The 18,951-nt window shown below is 41.4% G+C and overlaps 1 protein-coding gene across 1 annotated transcript; it reads right to left on the bottom strand.

Moving 5' to 3' along the window:
- On the bottom strand, positions 1 to 18,080 carry REEP5 (receptor accessory protein 5). Its single transcript, XM_021524797.4, has 5 exons — positions 17,921 to 18,080; positions 17,745 to 17,838; positions 8,854 to 8,992; positions 3,925 to 4,093; positions 1 to 2,572 (listed from the first exon to the last, which is right to left on the bottom strand). The coding sequence occupies exons 1-5, from the start codon at positions 18,036 to 18,038 to the stop codon at positions 2,523 to 2,525; spliced, it is 570 nt and encodes a 189-aa protein (XP_021380472.1). The 5' UTR covers positions 18,039 to 18,080; the 3' UTR covers positions 1 to 2,522.
- Positions 18,081 to 18,951: the final 871 nt, after the last annotated feature.

Genomic DNA, 18,951 nt, shown 5'->3' with positions numbered 1-18,951 from the left:
TCCCATAGGAATCTCTTTATTGGTGTCCATTTTTATTCAGCACATTACAGCTTCAGCAAAGACACGGAGCAGATGTGTTACCAACATTTGTACATAAATGTTGTGAAGACACAAAGAAAAGCACTGATCTGCGGGGCCAGCCCTGTGGAGCTACTTCCAGGAAAGGATAACTTGCTGCAGAAATTCAGACATTTCTACTTGCATCAAGGCAAAAAACCAAGGACAATTTCTGTTAACAACAGACTGTAGTTCTAATTCAAGTAGAAATCTGACAGAAGAGCACTAATTGTATATGCTGATAATATCAAATTGGTAAAGACAAGAAATTGATTTAAAGCCTTTCAAGTTCTCAGAGAGATGCAAGGGACTGTTTCAACATTTACCTAACATCTATCTAGAATGTTTTATCCCCATTAATAACAGTGGAAGAACTGTTTAGTAGTATAAGAAAATAAAAATAAATCCTGTCTCTATTACAGACATCATTATGCTTGAAAAATCTGAAATTTACTGTAAGTTTTTAGGTAAGTAAATTACGTAGTGCTTTGCACTGAAATAAAATAATCTATTAAGAATCCTCATTTATTTTCATCTAGTTACTTCTAATCTCAAGAAGTGAAACTAAATTACAGTGGCCACATGAGTGCTTTACATAGAGATGACAGAGTTTAAAACATAGGACTAAGGTCTAGTAAGGCTTACCAGAAAGTCCAGTGGGCTCATGACAGAAGTCAAGACAAGAAATTAAACCAGTTAAATGGTGATACACTTCAAACTTCTCACATGCTTAAAACCTAGAACTTTGCTGTAAACTTTATCCTCTTCAGCATATCCCCTTGTAAAAAAAAAACTTGTCAAGGAACGATTAGCTAAGAAATCTTTCACTTTTTCTTCAAAAGACAAACTGCATGCTGTCCTACAGAGCACAAGGTACAGCAGGTCTTGTATTTCCCTATTGAAGATGCCAGCCCCAAGGGCTATGTTTTCCAGCTCAAAGCTTAAAATTCTTTCTTCTACGACACTTTTACATCCCCTCTTATACAACATCTCTCTCCAGGTTAAAACTGACCTGCTGAGTTGCAGTGTGTGCTTCACACTTTTGTAGTTCCTGCATCTGAAAATTTGCAATGAATATTTATACAACAATTTGGTAAAGAAAGTCAGAAGTCCTCAAAACTTTTTTTTAAGATTAAATCTTTAGAACTCAAGATGGTGTACTGGAAATAATTTTTATCCCATCGAAAGTCTAAGATTCCTTTCTGCACGTTCTGTGAGCTCTGAGAATTGTCGTACCATTACTTTAAGCTTTAAAGAAATGCCACCATGGAGATGAAAACACAGAAATTTCAGTAATTCATGCCTAACTAATTAATGTAGTCGTTTTTGTTGAAAATACCACAGTGTGAAAGAGATACAAATCTAAGAAAAAAAATTTTTTTTACATTGATTGTAAAAAACCCTGTTATTCTCTTAGCAACTTTGGCTGCACTCCTACTGATTGATCAGGAATATATCAAGTAACAAGAAGAGCATCTCCACTCAGGAAGTTTAAGTGCTTACAGAAAGTTGTTCTTAGTATAGTCAGAAGAGATTGCAGATCTTTATGAGCAAAAAAAGCTTGTGAGAGTTGTGGTCTGTCCCCTTAACGAAATAATTCTGAGGACTGACATTCAAGGCAGGTGATACTTTAAAAAGAATTCGGGAAAAAATGTTAAAAATGTTTGTAATGGTACCACTCCTTAGCTAAAGGTGGCTTGTGCTTTTTGAATGTGATCTTAAAAAGCACACTTTGAACAATTTTGGATAACAACTTGTTTTAGCAAGAATAGGCAAGAAGTTGTACTTCAGTCACGCTGTGTTAATCTTGTGGGATTTAATGCATCCATTTCTAGCAAATCACTCCAGGCCAATATAAGCTTGATCACTCCAAGGAAGTTATTCTTTCCTATATTTAGTATCCATCCATTTAAGAATACACACATTGTACCAAATACTGTGTTACAACAAAACATGCAACAGTGAATAATCTCTATAATCAGGTGGCTAGAACACATAATTTCACAATTTACAGCTCTAGTGGTGGGGAATACATCCATTATGCCATCTCTAACAATAATTCCCTGTATATTCAAGAAGATCCATTCAGAATTTTCCCTATGAAATAGCTTTGTGCTACCAGATGCACCACCACAATCAAAGAGTAATTTCATACACAAAGAGACAAGTAAAGTGCAGAGCCTGAGTGATATATACTTTTTATTTATGTTACTGCAGAGATTACTGAAAGACTTCTTCTGCATGAAGATGAATAAAATATTTTCATTAAGCTTCAGATGCTGCCCACTGCATTGCTTTTAAATAAAAATGCATACTCTCTACCAGTCACAGCAAAGTAGTAAGTAACCTTACAGCACATTCCTTTAATATGTCAAAATGTTTCCAAGGCAATATTATTGAACTTATACCACAGTCCCCAGTAACATCAAGCTGCACAAAGGAGGTGGTAGGGAAACTTATCCAGTTTAAGTGCTCTTCTTTTCTTCACCCAGCAAGTTCACTGTTGCTTTCTTGGCTGCAGGAAAATAAAATCAAGTTTAGTCATAGGCCCACAGACAAAGTGGGTTATCAAATGTTCTCGAACTGAATGGAAAAGTATTTCTTTTTACTCACAAGAGAAAGAACACAGAAGAAAATCATAGCTTTTGTATACACCTAGATATAGTGATAAAACTTATCATAAAAACCATTCAAAAATAAAACATAAGTAAGGAGTAGAAAAGTAACTGTGGTATTGTTAAAACAGGGCTGCTCATAGTGTTAAGGACATACAGGTTTGCAGCAAGAAATATACCATAATGATAAAACAGGCTTGGAATAATACTAATATTTGTGTATGCATGGTCACTTAAAAAAGGCTATTGTTTTATTTTGGTGGTTTTGTTTTGTTTGGTTTGTTTTGTTGTTACTGTTAGGTTTGTTGGGTTTTTTTGGTAGAAATCTTTATGAATAAAAATAGGAAAAAGAAAGAATAAGTGATGAAATAAGGGCAGGAAAATCCCACATGCAGCATTAAAGGACATTAATTAAGGTACATACATGCCTAACAATAAGGACTTGGGAAGAATCATGCAGCAAAATTTCCAAGAATAGTTGAGCAAGGCAGATCTTTTAAGCAGACAGGAAAGTTGGTAAAATGAAATGAAGCTGCACTTATTGTTTGGTGGAGAGGAGCATTAAGATGCTTTGAAATACAGATAAAATCCTTTCAAGTGAAACTTAAAAAATCCTTTATTTTAGCTACTTAATACATCTCCTTCTCTTATTCATAAAACTATCATCAGATATTTTAGAATGCAAGGGTTCACTACAGAATGCAAGGAAATAAAAAACTTAAGCAATCTACAGGCTGTTATAACACATAAAAATAAAACGTAAGTTAATTCCTTTAAAGCGAGGAATCCTTTGATCTCCAGAGGAAGGAAAAAACATATACATGGGAAAACTGCACTTTCCACAGTGCTGTGTATTGTTGTTAATTGTTTATTGCACATCTGGGAGACCCTCTATACTACCAGGTATTTGAGGGAGTATTTTAGGAGATATGAGGATCTACTAAAACAATAACTGCATTTATGAAAGTTATGTCTGGATCTGCCTCTAGAGAGAATGTTTTTAGTGGTGTGTATAATGGGAAGACACAAAACCAATCACATTTCTTCCACTCATTCTAGCCTAACTGCAATTCTAGAAAGCAAGATCCACTGCAGCCCCCATTTCCCAAACTTAACTTCTCCATCATAACTTACATTGCCTCTTGCAATGTATTTTTGTTTCCTCCAAATGATGCATATTAAGTGCAGCAATAAGAGCTCCCCAGTGCAATTGCCCCTACTTGCTGTGACCAGCGCAGGGCCTTTTGCTCACCCTCTTTAGTGATGGTGTCTGCAGTCTCTGCAGCCTTGTCTTTCAGGTCCTGCACGACACTGTCCAGCTGCGCCTCGTGCTTCAGGAAGAAGGGACGGATAATCCTGTGGTAGAGAAACTCTGCCCCATTGGAAGGGCTCGGAGCCATGCACCACAGCAGGAAGCCGCACTGTGAGAACGAGAACATCGGCCTGAGTGGAAGGAATCCTGAGTAGGAGACAAGGTGCCTTTCCCAAGTGCCGGAGAAGCGAGCGCAGTGGGAGCAGGGAGTCGTTCCCTGCACGCTCAGGGCTCCGGGAGGGCGCACACCAGGACAGCCACACACAGGCCATCTTTACACTGGAATTATTTCATGGATAGTGTAAGGACAAAGGAGGAGGGCTGCAGCAGTAAATCCAATCTGGTGTCAGGTGTATCAAGACCACATGCACTTTTTTTTTCTCTTTAAGGTGGAACTATAAAACCTGGCTACAAAAACATCAGTCTCTCTCAATATTTCTAAAGCACATGGCACAGGCCTCACTGAATGCCTGGGTCCCTAAATTACTTCAATTCAGCCAAAACACATCTCCCTCCTCTCTGTCTGCCTGCCTGGAAAACACAGTGAGGGAAAGAACAGTACTGTGTGTACCCCAGAGGTAAGTTGACAAGGAGGAGAGATAAACCCAAGCTACACACAGTGCACAAACAAGAGCAATGGTTCTGCATTACACTTTAGGTATAGCTTTTAGAGCACCATCTGCTCTCCAGAAAAATCAAAGACCATAGTGTGGGGTCATATTTCTGCATCGTAAAAAAGGGGATTGGAAACACAGTTATTACATGTACTACAAATCCCTGTCTTTACTACTTGAAGCACTTTTATTTGGCTTCAGTTTCAATGCCATACATCACACAAAGACAGTCAAGCAGAGCAAGATGAAACATTTAAGGGACAGGGAGTGACATAAACTAAATCTGCCTGAGCGATGAAAATACATATAAAAATACTTTACAGGATAAAACAGAAACAAAATGAAGTACATTTTCTCAGTGTTTGTACAGTTCATTCTATACCCAAATAGTACAGTATTATTCCATGTCAAAAGCCTCTCCAGAAAATGAAGGTATAACAGCTTTTCTCAGACTACCCTTTCCTGAAACAAAAACCAAAACAACCTCAGCCTAGAAACATGACTTGTTTTCATGTTAGAAAGGATTCAATATTTGAGGATTTCCACACATTTCTGGGCAGAAAGGAAACAAAACACACTTCTTCAAACAAAACAGTCTTCTTCAAGCAAGGCCTCCAAATATTTTGAAATATGTCTCCTCTACTCCTTCCCAACAAGGTATACGGAGACTGAATGTTCTGTATGTTCTACTCTTCCCATCTGTAAAATTTTGGCTTTGTTTTCTCTGCAGTGCCAGACCAATTTACCATCCTTCTGGCTAAGGATTAAGGTTTCCTCTTTGAACTATTTGATCATGTTGTCAAAACAGACTGAAAGGAATGTTTGCCAAGAAAAGAAAGAAAGGTTTTTTAAAGTAAAGTGTTCACGAGAGAGAGTGGCCCATCAGGAAAATTCCAAGGAACTAAAACAAATAATTCAACATGCAATAAAATCTGGCACCAATAAATAGCTACTGATGAATTATTAAATATGGTCAAAGAAAATAAAGGCAAAAAATGCCTTTATCAATAAAAACACTGATTTTCAAAAGCTTCAATTCTTTGGAACTCAATATAACAGAAAGACTACATGGTAGGATCTTATGTTGTTATCTTTCATTAAAAGCTGAGAAGTACACTGACTTTACTTCCTGTTCAAGAACATGTGGTCAATTACTGAAAGTTACTTCTCCCTGTTGCCCTGATTTTTAAAAGTGTTTTCTTTTACAGTTCTTTTGAAAGTTTTAAAGTTCTCATAAAACTTCTTCAGCCTTCTGATAATGTTTACATATTTTTACTAGAGTTCTCACACACTGTTCATTTAAATAATGATCATTTTACATTATTCTTTGTGAGAAGAGAGAATTGATAGGCTTAGATTGATCAGTGTGGTTGAAAAAGTGGCAATTTCATCCTCCAATCCACCGTCATTTTTAGGATTCTATATATTGTGAGGTCAGAAATAAAATTAGTTCTTTTTTCTCTCTTGAACTCACCAAGCTTCTGTGTACTCATTTTGTGTCCAATAGCAACATTTCTCCCACAAAACTGCACAAATATCTCAACTTCTACATAAAAAAAGTTAGTTATCCTTTGTTTTAGAACAATCCCTCAAATCGAAGCCCAACTTCCTCTAAAACCAAAAGAAATTGAAATTTCCCTTTCCCTGCCTCTAAGAACAAAATTAGTAATTTTGATTTGACAGCTTTGTCCCACCCTAGTTGAGAAAATAAAATTACAGATTTGTTCTCAAATACTTGTTACTTTTGAATTGTATTGAAACATGTTTATATGCATTTTCTATTGGACTCGTAGCAAAGTTGAGATTCTCACTCTTTTCAAAGCTTGAAAATGTCAAACTGCTAACTTAGTTTATTTTACCCCTATTCTCATGAAAATGAAGTAACACAGGCTAGTTCACTAACTTTGTTGAAAATAAAGAGGGTTGTAAGAAGTTCCAGCAAGCTCAGAGTGGTAAAACTGTTAAGTGGAAAAATAAAAACCCAAGCCCAAAATATATTCTTGCAACCCTGCAGACCAGACAGATAGGGAATGGAATTCACCTGAGCTCAGTCTGGCTCACTTGGACCTGCTTGTAGCAGCTGTTTTTGCCCTGGCAGCACCAATTTTGTTCAGATATAGCATGACAGTATTCCAAGGTAGAGCCATTAGTGGAGTAAGAACTTGGTGGTGGGAGTCACACCCACCACCAAGAATACTCATACAATGATAAACTCTGCTGCTTTTACTGGATACTGTACTCTAATACCTGAATGCCACAGAAATCTTTAAAGCTTGAACGGAAGTATTTAAAACCCAATCATATGCACAAGAAAGTATGGGTTGCATGCATGTCCTGTGCTTCAGAGATAAAAAAAGCAAGCAGGTAAGTAAGAAGCGAGCACTACCAAAAAAACCCCCAAAAAACAAAACAAAAAACCAGCCCATAAAATCCAAGAAAAAACCCACAAAATCAAAAAAAAATGCCATATGGAGAATAAAAGGGCAACATTTCTTTCTCCCACCCATAAAATTTTCTAGTCTGCTGAAAACTTTAATGTTACAGAGTCTAAACTCTGGACTTGGGGACTCTGGAAGCAGTGGTGCTCAATGTTTCAGCCACATATATGAACATGTTTTGAAACACTGAGCAACTAGATCTCCATCTGGAGTGGAAGCTACAAGTGATATCAAATAATTCAGCACATCTTGAGAATGAAAGCAAGCTCAAAATGTTAATGAATGATGTATCTGGGCTTCTACTTCATGAAAGACATATGGACACATCATAACTACCCTCTTAGTTCATGGATGGAATGAAGTGTGGAAGCTGCCTGATTTCTCCTTCTCCTCCTGTGGTGTAACCTCCACCCATTTCCACCCATTCAGCAACACTTTCTGATTCTCAGTCAATACCTGCCTGCCTTTGTACAAACCTGTCCTGCCAGCCACTACCGAGAGCAAACATTTGGCTTCTATGTGCCTTCTGCAGCTATTGAAGAAAGCTGTGTACTGACTTAATTCCTTGTGCTTGCTTTTGCAGAACTGAGGAAAGTTCCTTTCCCTTGATTACAATACTGCATGTAACTATGGCATTCCTGAAACCATTTTATCAGAGCCATTTGAAGTCTTTATTTGGAAATTCAACCTGAATTTCAGCTGTGTGCTCTTCAGAAAGAGAGCTGTGGTGGCATGAAGAAACCACTGCCACATCTTTTTCCACTAAGAATTTAGAAAAGAACCTCTGAAAATACACTGTATGAATTCAGCTGATAGATTAAAGTAAAAGGTGTCCAAATGATTGCCACAGTTGAGGCTTGTTAAAGACTGAAAGGAACAAGGCAGACATGTAAACCAGTTGTCACAGTCAAATTTTGTCTATAAAATATGGCATTTCCTGGAAACAACTTTTGACATCGTCAGGTCTTATCACTAAAATATTAAATGACCCCCACAATAGCTGGCAAGTAAATTGTTTTAACAACTTTGGTGGGACTAAACCAGGATAACGAAACAAAAGAGAAGGAAGAGAATAGCCCACTGAACCAGAAAACCAATAACAGAGATAAAGAGCAACCCCTGCAGCAAGCTACGTCTTTTACCCAACAGCATATAGAGTGATCAGCTATTAGCTATTCCTAGAAGAATTTAACATGTTAAGGTTGACTGAAACCTTAGATAACACATTAACCAAATCATTGTTGCTAGTCAAATCACACTAACAAGCACACTTTAGGAACCATCTCCTCTGATAACTACCAGTTCCTTTCAGGAAACTGAGCTTAATTAAAAATTAAAACTGTAGGACAAAATATACCTTGTGTTCCAATTTCCTTCCCTGCTCCAATAGCACAGATGTTATGACCTCTTTCATTATTTTACTTGCCACTTTTACTAATCCCCTTAAAACAAAAATAGAATCACTCTGTGGGGCTTACCATGTCATTTGTCCAAATTTACCTGAGCACCAAGAGAAAGAACTGTCTCTGGTTTGAATTTTTTTTTTTTTGGGACAGTTACAGTCTTTTCTTCTTTCCTAAAACCCAGCAGACCTTTCCCTTCCACCTATCCCAACTTCCCCTCCTGCCTCATAAAACGATCAGCTGTAAACAGATCACTCTTAAAACAGTAAATTACACATAACCTGCATGTAAAAAGAAGGTGGACCTGGGAATGATTCCAAATGAATCTGTTGTTATCTACCCATTCCAGGAGATGTTAAATCAGTTTTATCAAAAGGTCCCATTTTAGGCGAGGGGTCACATGAATTAACGTACCTTTAGCATGTAGTAGAAAGGGAACCATGACAGAAAGATGTCAGAGAAGAATTCAGCTATGCTGAAAATGCCATACACAACCCAGTAAGTCAGCCACTGCGTGTCATCATCTTTGTTGGGACTTTCAATGGCCTTGATTCTGCAAGGAGAATAAATCAAGTGAGTAGCACAGTAGCATCAGTCTCATCATGTAGCGATGAGGATTTTATGACTCAGATTTGTTGTTATATGTGACTCTCCATAATTCAATTACACCAAGAAAACTAATTAACATCTATCACTCAGACAGTGTGTCAAGATCTTTGAACAGTAAAGCTTCTTCCTTATATACCAAAATTCAAAACTAAAAGATACTCCAGCTGTTTCTACCTCTGGGATTACAAGGAGGATAAAAACCCAAATAAAACCAGTGAGCAGTCTGACCTTGTTCACAAAACATTTTGAAAGACAAAAAAAGAGATAATCTTTGGCCATGGTTCCAGTTCTGGAGGTATTGTAGTAATCCTGACCAGAAAGTTACTGCACATTAGAGCATTATTGATCCATGTAAAAGATAACCTGAGTGAGCCCAGTCCTGTGAGGCACAGGATGTCACTGATTACAACACGTTCCTGGCCTTGCCTATAGTGACCATCCTCCTCTGGAAACCAGAAAGGAATTATGAACAGAGTTGTAGTCTCAGATGAAAAAATCCCACAATACCTTAAGTTATCAAAATGTGGTAGCATTGTCTCCAGACAAGGCCCACACAGTGTGGATCAGAAACTCATTCAGTGCTGCATAGTCTGGGGTTCCCAGCACCACCACTGGTATAACACTGTCTCTATTATTCTGTTTATTTTACACAGTTAGGTCTAATAAATAACATTTTAAATGTACTTGTACATACACTAGATTCCTCTCTGAAAAGGGAAACTTATCATAGGATTTCCTCTAAGTCCTAAGAAGCATACGTTCTACATAAGCAGAGGGAATCCAGATCCATATGCATTTGCATCACCTAATGTATTGCTCTATAAATTAATTCCTACAGGACTTGCAAAGTCTGATGTAGACTAAAGTATTAAGAACAGGGTAAAAATACCTCTACTAAAGTATTGGGCTTTCTGCATAATGATTTAATGGGCTTTTGTTCTCCATCTGCTATGCAAATGTAGTTCAAGTTTATACAGTTTTTAAAAACAGAAACTAAAAGAAGCGCATGTGCTCTTTCGGTAAAAGTAGTGGAGTAGAGTTTCTGGAGCCACTAAATTCCAGATTAGAACTGTAAGAAATTTTAAAAGAAAATACTAGGAAATCCAAGCCTAGTAATTTCAATCTTAAGAGTCTTAGAGAGCATTTGTCCTCTCTACTTATGCTGGAGGATTAAAATCTGTAGACTCAAGTTTAATGTAGTTAGATTAAATTCTTCTATCACTTTTTTCTTTAGTATCAGCTGTATTGTTTCTGAAGCAGCATGTGTGAGACGTACCAGAAGTGCCAAGTTTTCTGTTAGTTCCCTTAAAAAGGCATAGGGAAGTTTACAAGGCAGAAATCAGGGAGCTGGCCTTAAGTCCATTTCCTGATCTGTGAATTGAGAAATGCTGTGGATTATGTCACTTCCTAGTTCTGTAGTCAGTGGGGAGCAGGGAGAGTTGGGGGAAATAATTCCTGTGACATATTTTAGCAAACCCACTACAAGCAGAGGGAGCTGGCAGAGCTGCTGGAACAATTTCCTTTGAAATGCAGTACAAGGACCTGATACTTAATTCATGCATTATTTCTACTGGAGTGCAAGGATGGCCAGCAGTGTCCTGCAGTGGGAAAAGTAGCAGCCCTTGCCATGACCCATCAATAAGGGGATCTTACCAACACACAGCATCACAGGTTTTGCAACAGCAAGTCTAATTTCTGCTACTATTGTCACAGGCAGCCCTAGTCCAAGCAGTCTCAAAGGCAGTGACAACTCCAGCTGCTCCTACTCCCACTGTTAAAGCACATACTTTCCACACCCACACCTCTGAAGTATTCTAGTGAGACCAGGTGAAGTGACTGTACAAAAACAGCCCCTGGACACCACAGGAGTTAAGAAAGAAACCTATAGAGCTATTTTCACTGTGTGAAACTGCACTTCTGGAGGTAAAGAAAAAAGTACAAGGACCAGTAAGGATATTGGAGTGGTGGATAAATGGAGCAGAGAAAGGAACCAATTGCAAAATTTCTCACTGTTAAGGAAAACTTGCTGTAGAGGCTCACTATGTGAATTCCTTTAATTCTGGCAATTTCTCCATTAGAGGCATAGAAGAGAAGGTTTATATTACCACAATAAAGCATCCTAGCTTGGCATTTGTGAGAAAATACCTTGCAGTTAACCTGCCAGCAGTCTTCCTGTTTTCCAGTCACCATATATGGATTTAAGGAGAATTGTTTCATTTTCCTTTTTAACATTATTAAAATCATCTCGGTAACCACAAAAAATAGCTTCCATTAAAAAAAAAAAAAGCAAAATAAAAAGCTTAGAATCTCCAATTTTGTGGCAAAAGGCAGATGGCATATCACTGTGTTAATGGGCCACATTCTGTTATCTTCTCTCCTCTGGAAACAAATGGCCTTTGAGAGCTCCTAAATGCAGTGCCATGGGTGTTCTCCCTTTGAATGTTCACCATCTGTTCCTGTAGTTCCTTAGGGGATACATGAACAACACGCTTTTACTGTCAGACACAAGCAGCAGCACTAGAAGTAGCCAAAGCCCCATCAGGTTTAGCCAGCTGATGTACGCAGCATTAAATCCACACGTGGCTGTTTTCTTACACACTGCAGGGAACAGCACATCTCCCCTTCTCCTGCAGTGGTCTGATATTGGTGGGCAAGGCCAGGGGCAGCACCCTACCACAGCCAGCAGGGAACAGCCACGTCAGCTCAAACTGCTCCTGTGGCCATGGCTCCAGTCCCAGCCAGGGAGAGAGGGAGGGAGGGAAAAGCAAGTCAGAGCAGGGCCACCAGTGAATGAAAGCTTTACTGAAGTCAAGGAAAGGCAAGTATTTTGTAAATATTCTGCTTTGGAAGGTGGAGTGTGTCCCTGAGATGAGACAGGGAAATCCAGCATAACATGTCCCTGCTGAATAAAAGGGCAAAAGTTACCACCATCACTTGCTACTTACACACTATTTCAATAGTAAGTCACAGAAAATAGTACTTGTCCAAGAACAAGCACAGTAAGTTATGCAGAACATCTGAACAGAGAAGGATTTTCATCCATTTATAACTACATTCTTTTCAACATGAGAATCACACCATAATTAAACTTAGTCCTCCAAGTTATTCTAGAGATATTATCCTGGTGTAATGCCCTGCACAATTGAGCTTAGGAGAGACATCACAGACAATCAACCCAAGAACACTCCATTCTTCTCCATGTTAGGTCACCAATCAAACAGGCTGATATTCGAAATGCAATCTCCATCAATAAGTGAAAAGTTACAGACCAAGAGGCACTGACACTATGTTGTACTTTAGGATTGCCTTCTTTTAAATTATTGCTGTGTTGCAAGAGCAAATAAGTCAGTCTCACTAAAACACTGTATTTTCTAACAAATGAAGGACCATCCAAAGACAATGGCTTCAGATTTTAAAAAACTATACTGTTTTGTCTAGTGCTGATCTGACTAAATTCCACTTTAGTTATGCACAATAATTACATATCCCAAAGGATTTTTTATACTGCTTCATCACTAAATGCAGAGGACTTTTAAACAGAGCCTCAAACAACTACTTACAGTAGTTCTGAACCTTGGAGGTAAAAGCAATCACTAGGAACAGCTCCAGTAGTCTGGACAGTAAATACCACAGATCAGCAACTTTAGTTAGCTGCACTACCAAGAGTGAAAATGACCTGCTGTGGGCCAGCACTGTGATGGATGTGGAGCCAAGAGAAACTTCATTTTCAGCCGCATCTGTTCCCCAGGAACCCTGCTAGCTGGTGGTGCCAAGAGGGAAGGGTGGAGGTGGTCACATTCTGTAGCAGCCCAGGGCTCCCATCCATGCTGTACTTACAGTGCCAGAGCACTGGCTCAGCCTTGACCCTGTGCATCCTAAAATCAGTCAAACTTTACCCTCGATCAAGTGTGGTTGCTTACCCTGTTACTGATAGCAACAGACACTGGTCTAATTTTAGTAAGTTGCCAAGTGGAGTTCTTTCACTTAGAGCCTGTGACTCATTGCAACAAAAAATCAGCTCTTTCCCAAGAAGAGACTGTTGCTCCTCAATTAGCTCTGGCATAACAAACTATTTGTTACAGTAAATTCACACATACAGTACTCACAGTTTGAGTAGTATATGTGTTCGGAGTGGGGGTTTTACTGAGCTGAGTCCAGATGTGGGAGGCAGAAATAAAGAAATGCCAAATTTTATTGCTGTGGTCTCCTGTGAAGTGATCACCCTTATCCCTGCAATTTACAAGGTGAACCTGACGATTCTTGTACTAAATAAAGTTACATGTTCAAGGCAAAAGATCAGCCTCCCTTAAACCCCATGCTCATGTTGTAGCTGGGAAAGACTGGACCATTTTGTGCATCCTTCCTTCAGTTTTCTGGTAAGTGCTATATGAAATGAGTAGGTAGGCATATTTGTCATACCCTTAGCCAAGCGTAAGTTTGTGTTTGGTTTTTCTTCACTTAACTTAAAAGCCCATGAAATTACCGACACTTCTAAAGCTTATCCTACTGGTCTGCCCCAACTCTTTACAGCAGGTTGTAAAGTCATTTACTTCTACCTATCTATCCAGACACCCACGCAGAATCAACACTCCACTGCACACAAACTTCCTTAGCTTGGTGCCTCCCTGTCGTCCTCATGTCAGACTCATCCTGGCAGGCTGCCTCCCTGACATCTCACATCATTCCAGTGAAACCTGTGTCTTTGGATTCATTTTATCATTTTGGCTTCTGCACTTCTATCCATCACATAAAGGCCTTCTGCTTTCCATCTTTCTTCCTCCTCATTGATTGCAACAGCAGTCATGCATTTGCAGATATAGAAAAGATCTTCCTGCCAACTGCACTTACACAATTTCTGTGATTTAAGTCTCCCAGTTACCCTCTCTCACAATTTTGAGGATTGAGCAGAAGGGATAAGAAAAACTCATCAAGGATAGCAAGGGAGGGTTTCACTGACCATGCACAGACAGATATTATTTGAAGACACCAAAAAGCTACACGACAGTAGTACAAAGGGTTCTGTGTTTCTGGAAAGGAAATGGGGACTGAAGTAGCAAGAGGAACACATGCCATTTTGGCCACCCTACAGCCTACACGCTAACTCAACACAAAGCAGGGGAAAAAGCAAGCATCCTCTCATTTCACTGCTCTCTGCTCCCTCCTGGAACACGTATTTGTAGGGCCAACCAATGAGTCAGTTCCCAGTTCTGACTCAGGGCAAAACCAGCTTCCCCAAAACAAACTCCCACACATGCTGGCTCTTCTGCTGGGATTAAGATGTGTTAGTGCCTCGGTTCAGAGTAGACCCATCTGTGTAACAAACACTGCGGTGGTGTGTCTTTAATTTGGTATTTGTTCGATATCTGTTCCCCCCCCATCCCTAATCTCCTCCTCTCCCCAGCTGTCAGTCTTCCCTAGCTCTTCCCTAATCCCCTCATCTCCAAATTGTCAATCCTCCTTTACCCTGCCCCTTTCCCTGGAACCTTCCCTGTCATTCCTCCTAGCTCCCTCCTCTGCTTCCAGAGCATTCCCTGTCTGTTTATTAAGACTCGAAACCCTATTGCTTATTTTGTGTTATTCCACTTCCCTGCTTCCCCGATAGGTTTGTGATATGTTAGTTCTGCCCTAAACTCCCCCCTGCTATTCCCTCATTGGTTGATGTTCCTACACCCATCTCCCTGAGTTCTTGTATAAAACCTCTGCTCCCGCTCCCAAAGAGGTCTTGGGGCTCACTGAATAAATCCATCTTGTTCACCCCCAAGTCCCGTGTCGCCTCCCTCTGTTCCCGCACCACCAACTGGGACAGCAGAGCTTCGCAGGGGGAGCGGCCGCCCGTTCTCTTCCCTCTCGCCGCCCAGCACGGCACCGCTCGGGGAACCGCAGCGCGCTACTACAAAACACCTTTATATTTTTAACCTAAACGTAAGATGTGGAAGTAAAATCAAAATGTTCATACTGGTATCAGAGTATTAGACTCCCTGAACCTAAACACTTGCTTTCTTTAGAAAGGAAAGCACCTAATTTGTCCAAATAACTGCTGACATGGCTTTTAAACATGTTAATTTTTTATACTAACATTCTAAAACCTAAAAACTGAAAAGTGAGTATGCTTGGAGGAACTGGTTTGGCTGGACATATTAAGAACAACAAACCAAACAACTTTTTAGTGTCTGAAGCTCCAGATTATCAGACACAAGAGAAAACAGCACAAGTGCAGACAGATTTTAAAAAATTCTACTTATATTTATACTGGGCATTGTGAATCTGGTTAGGTATGTCAACTCTCTCAAATCATATTTATAAACCAGCAGCAGAGCATTACTTCTAAACCTTGGCACATCATGCATCATTTTTCATGAAGGACGAAAGTAAGCATTTGCCTTAAAATTTGTTAAGAGAAAGGAAATTTGCTGTCCTAGTTCTCAAAAAATACACAAGAAATACACAAGCAATTTTGTCTTTTCTAAATAACTGTCCCCAAGGAAAAGCAGTATTCCTGTTTTAAAGGTATGAAAGAGGAAAAGGAACTAGAAGACAGACTCAAGACACCATGACAATATTCAAGCTTCAATTGAGTGTTTAGACTTCTCTAAAATCAATCCAGATTGTTTCCTGCTGGTAAAATGCCACGAGCAACATTTACATAGTGAAAGCAACTAAAGTGAAGTAACAGCATAAACGTAGTCAAAGCAGAGAGAGGCATTATTGTACTAAACTGCTTTTCTCCCTTGAAGACACTAGTAGTAAGTTCAGACATTTTACTGCCCAAAGCTATTTTCATCTTCGCTATTTTTAAACCAAGCATGACAGCACTTAAGAGATTTCCAATCTTTGCACACATTTCTTAGTCATCAAAGGTTCCCTTCCTGCTTGCACTCTAATTTTAACGAGGCAGTTAACCACCACTAACTATGGGTGGAGCTACATTTCAGCACGCTAGCTCTGGAAAGTTTAGAGAAGCGGCGAAAATGCTGGCAATTGTATTTACACACTTGCCAACACTAATTTTTTCCATCTCTAGCCTGATTACTGCTTTGTGCAGTTAAAGCTTGCTAGAAGTTTAAAAAGTTGTGTCTATCACCTATGGCAAACTTTTCAGTATTGGTCTACTGCAACCACAAAAGCCTGTAAATTAAGTATTAGATTTCAACTTAAAATTATTTTTTCTCTTTCATCAGGTTGTACTTACAGACTCCTAAGGAATAAAAGGAGAGATTGCCAGACTTACTGGGAAACAGCCAGAGAACTACTGCTTCATTTTGCCTATGTTAAGAGATTGAGGTGAGTCCTTGCTGTGACATGGCATGTGGATGTACGGGGAGATTTTTGTATTGCCAAAGAAAAAAGTCCTCCATGTATGAAACCACTGAAGATTTACCCAAGGCAAAGCTGAAGGTGAACAAGGAGGAATAAGGAGAGAAACAGCTGTGCCTGCTTGAAGCTGTTTCAGGCATGAAGCAGAGAGCTGCCCCCTCCCCTGGCACTGGTTTGCACCACAGTGATGAGAACACAGGCAGCAGTGCAGCTGCAGCTGCACCCCTTCATACCATCTGCTTGGTCTAGCAGTTACAGCCTCCAGCATTTCTCCACTGAAATCCATACCTGCTGCACTGCACACACCACAGTGAATACAGACATGACAGAGACCAAGAAAAATAAACTGCAGATTTACACAAAGCCTGACTGGCAGATACCTGCACAAAACTGTCCTGGTTTCATGCATAAACAGAATTAACTCTGAGCTGAGGGTCTCTGGGTTTGCTGTGACTCCAGTATATTTTCTTTCAGGAAAGCACAGAGATGGACAGCAATCACAATGACTGAAGTAACCCAGAACTGATATCCAAGTAAAACAGATTTGGAACACGTCCATAGGTCACCCATCAGGCAGCTTGTTTGCCATTTTAAAACTGTAAAGATTGCTGATGTCCCTTGAGAGCACAGACACCTGTCCCACTCTTTCATGAGTGCCTTTTCTGCTGACAAAGAGTCTGACCCACTACTTTGTCCCTGGCCGTGGCAGGGTGGCTGGAACTACATGACCTTCAGGGCTCCTTTCAACCCGAACCATTCTTCTCTTCAACAATTCAATTACCAACAATGGAGAAATGACACACTGGACTACTTCACAAAAGAAGAAAGTAAATTAACCAAGGAAAAGTCTTTCACGCTCGAGAGGAGTTACAGCGTTTTCCTTGTCCCCCCTCCCATCACTGAGGTAGGTTTGGAGTAAACAGCGCTCCTTAATGCACCTTTGTCTCCAGCCCATCACCAGCAGCCGGCACCAGGCACACGCCGCCGATGCGCCAGTGCGCCCCGCTCACCCATCAGCGTTTTAACAAACACCCTCAAAGCGGCGACCCTCCCTCCCGCACGATCCAGCTTCCTGCTGGGGATGACAAAGCTGGGAACCCCACCCCAAAGCTACAGGAACTTGTAATCAAGTGTGGAAACCAGCCGGCGTCTCCCATCTGTAACTCCTGTAGCACTCGCCAGATGGGAGAAGCCTCATTCTTCACCTGGCAGCTGTACCTGCTCAAGGAAAGGGGTGGCCGGCAAAACCAACACTTTGTGCAGCACGGTGCCGGAATGCCACCCCAGAGAGACTCGGCACGGCCGCAAGTGATGCGACTTTGCCACCACATCGAAGGGCGGCACCCGGAACCACCGCGTGGCGCAGGAGTCGCGACACTCACGAGACGTAGGCGGGGTAGGCGAAGCCGATGATGTTGCAGAGCAGGGACGCGCCGTATCCCACCACCAGGTACACGGCCACGACCCCGAGGATACCTGGGGAGAGAGCAGAGAGCCGTCAGCGCCCGAGGGACCGCGGCGAGGAGGCGCGGGCGGCGCGGCGGCGGCCGGGGCTCACCGGTGGCGATGTAGGTGCGGCTGACGCCGGTCTTGCTCTCGATGCGCTCGAGTACGGCGGTCATGCAGTTCTTCTCGTGCAGGAAGCGGTCGAAGCGCTGCCGCATGGCCGCGGTCATGGCGCTGGTGCCGCTCCGCTCCGCAGCCCCGCTGCCCGCGCCGAGCGCAGGCGCCGCCCCGGCACCCGGCGCCCGGCCCCGTGGCGCCGCGCCCGGGGGCGGCGGCGAGCGCCCGGGATCCATCTTCCGCGGCGGCGGCTCGCCGAGCCCGCCCCTGCGCGAAATGGAGGGCTGGGGGCGCGACACGGCAGCCGGCGTGCCCCGCGGCCTCCCGCCCTTCTTGCCCCGCTGGCAGAGATAGGTCCTTAATCCCGGAGGGGGCCAGGGACATTGATGCCCTAAATCCCTGCAAGGATGGTGCGCCTTGGTCAGGTATTCAAACAGACAAGACCCCTGTGTCGGAGACGGCAAGGAGGAGGAGGCCACGCGCGTAGCCGGCTCCAATATGCCTAGAACTGCACTAGTGACTAGGCCAGTCTGATCCTAAAATCAGATTAAATAGCATAAAACATCAAAGAGAAAAAGATAAGGATTTGTATTAACTGGGAAAAAAAAGGTAGCAAAATAAATTAGGACACAAAAAGGGAAAATGAAGAATGGAGTATCATGAAAAGGACATAACCCTGCAATACAGTTTTCTGTTTGTTTCAGAGCACAGCCCTCAGCAGGTAGGATAGGCAACTTGCCATTCTGCATGTGGTGCACAATTCTCCCAGCCCAGGTGTGTCCTGCAGCCTGTGAGTTTAGATGTCAGTTCTGCTACTTCATGGTAACCTACTGGTAGTGGCTGAGTAATCTGGACAAATGGGCTGCTGCTGCCTGTGGTTTGGTTCTGGTGTTTAGGACACCAAATCCTTTATAGGTGCCCCACCCCCAAAACCAATGCGTGATACAACGCTGAACGGTGACCAAAAGTTGGAGACAGATGGTAGGCACTGATGTGATGTAGAAGAAAGGTTATGACAATTTGCAG

This window comes from Lonchura striata, chromosome Z, assembly GCF_050655825.1.
Source record: "Lonchura striata isolate lonStrDom1 chromosome Z, ASM5065582v1, whole genome shotgun sequence".
In the NCBI taxonomy this organism is placed as follows: Eukaryota; Metazoa; Chordata; class Aves; order Passeriformes; family Estrildidae; genus Lonchura; species Lonchura striata.
The sequence above is the reverse complement of the archived record's forward strand: the minus strand, read 5'-3'. Positions and strand labels throughout refer to the sequence as shown.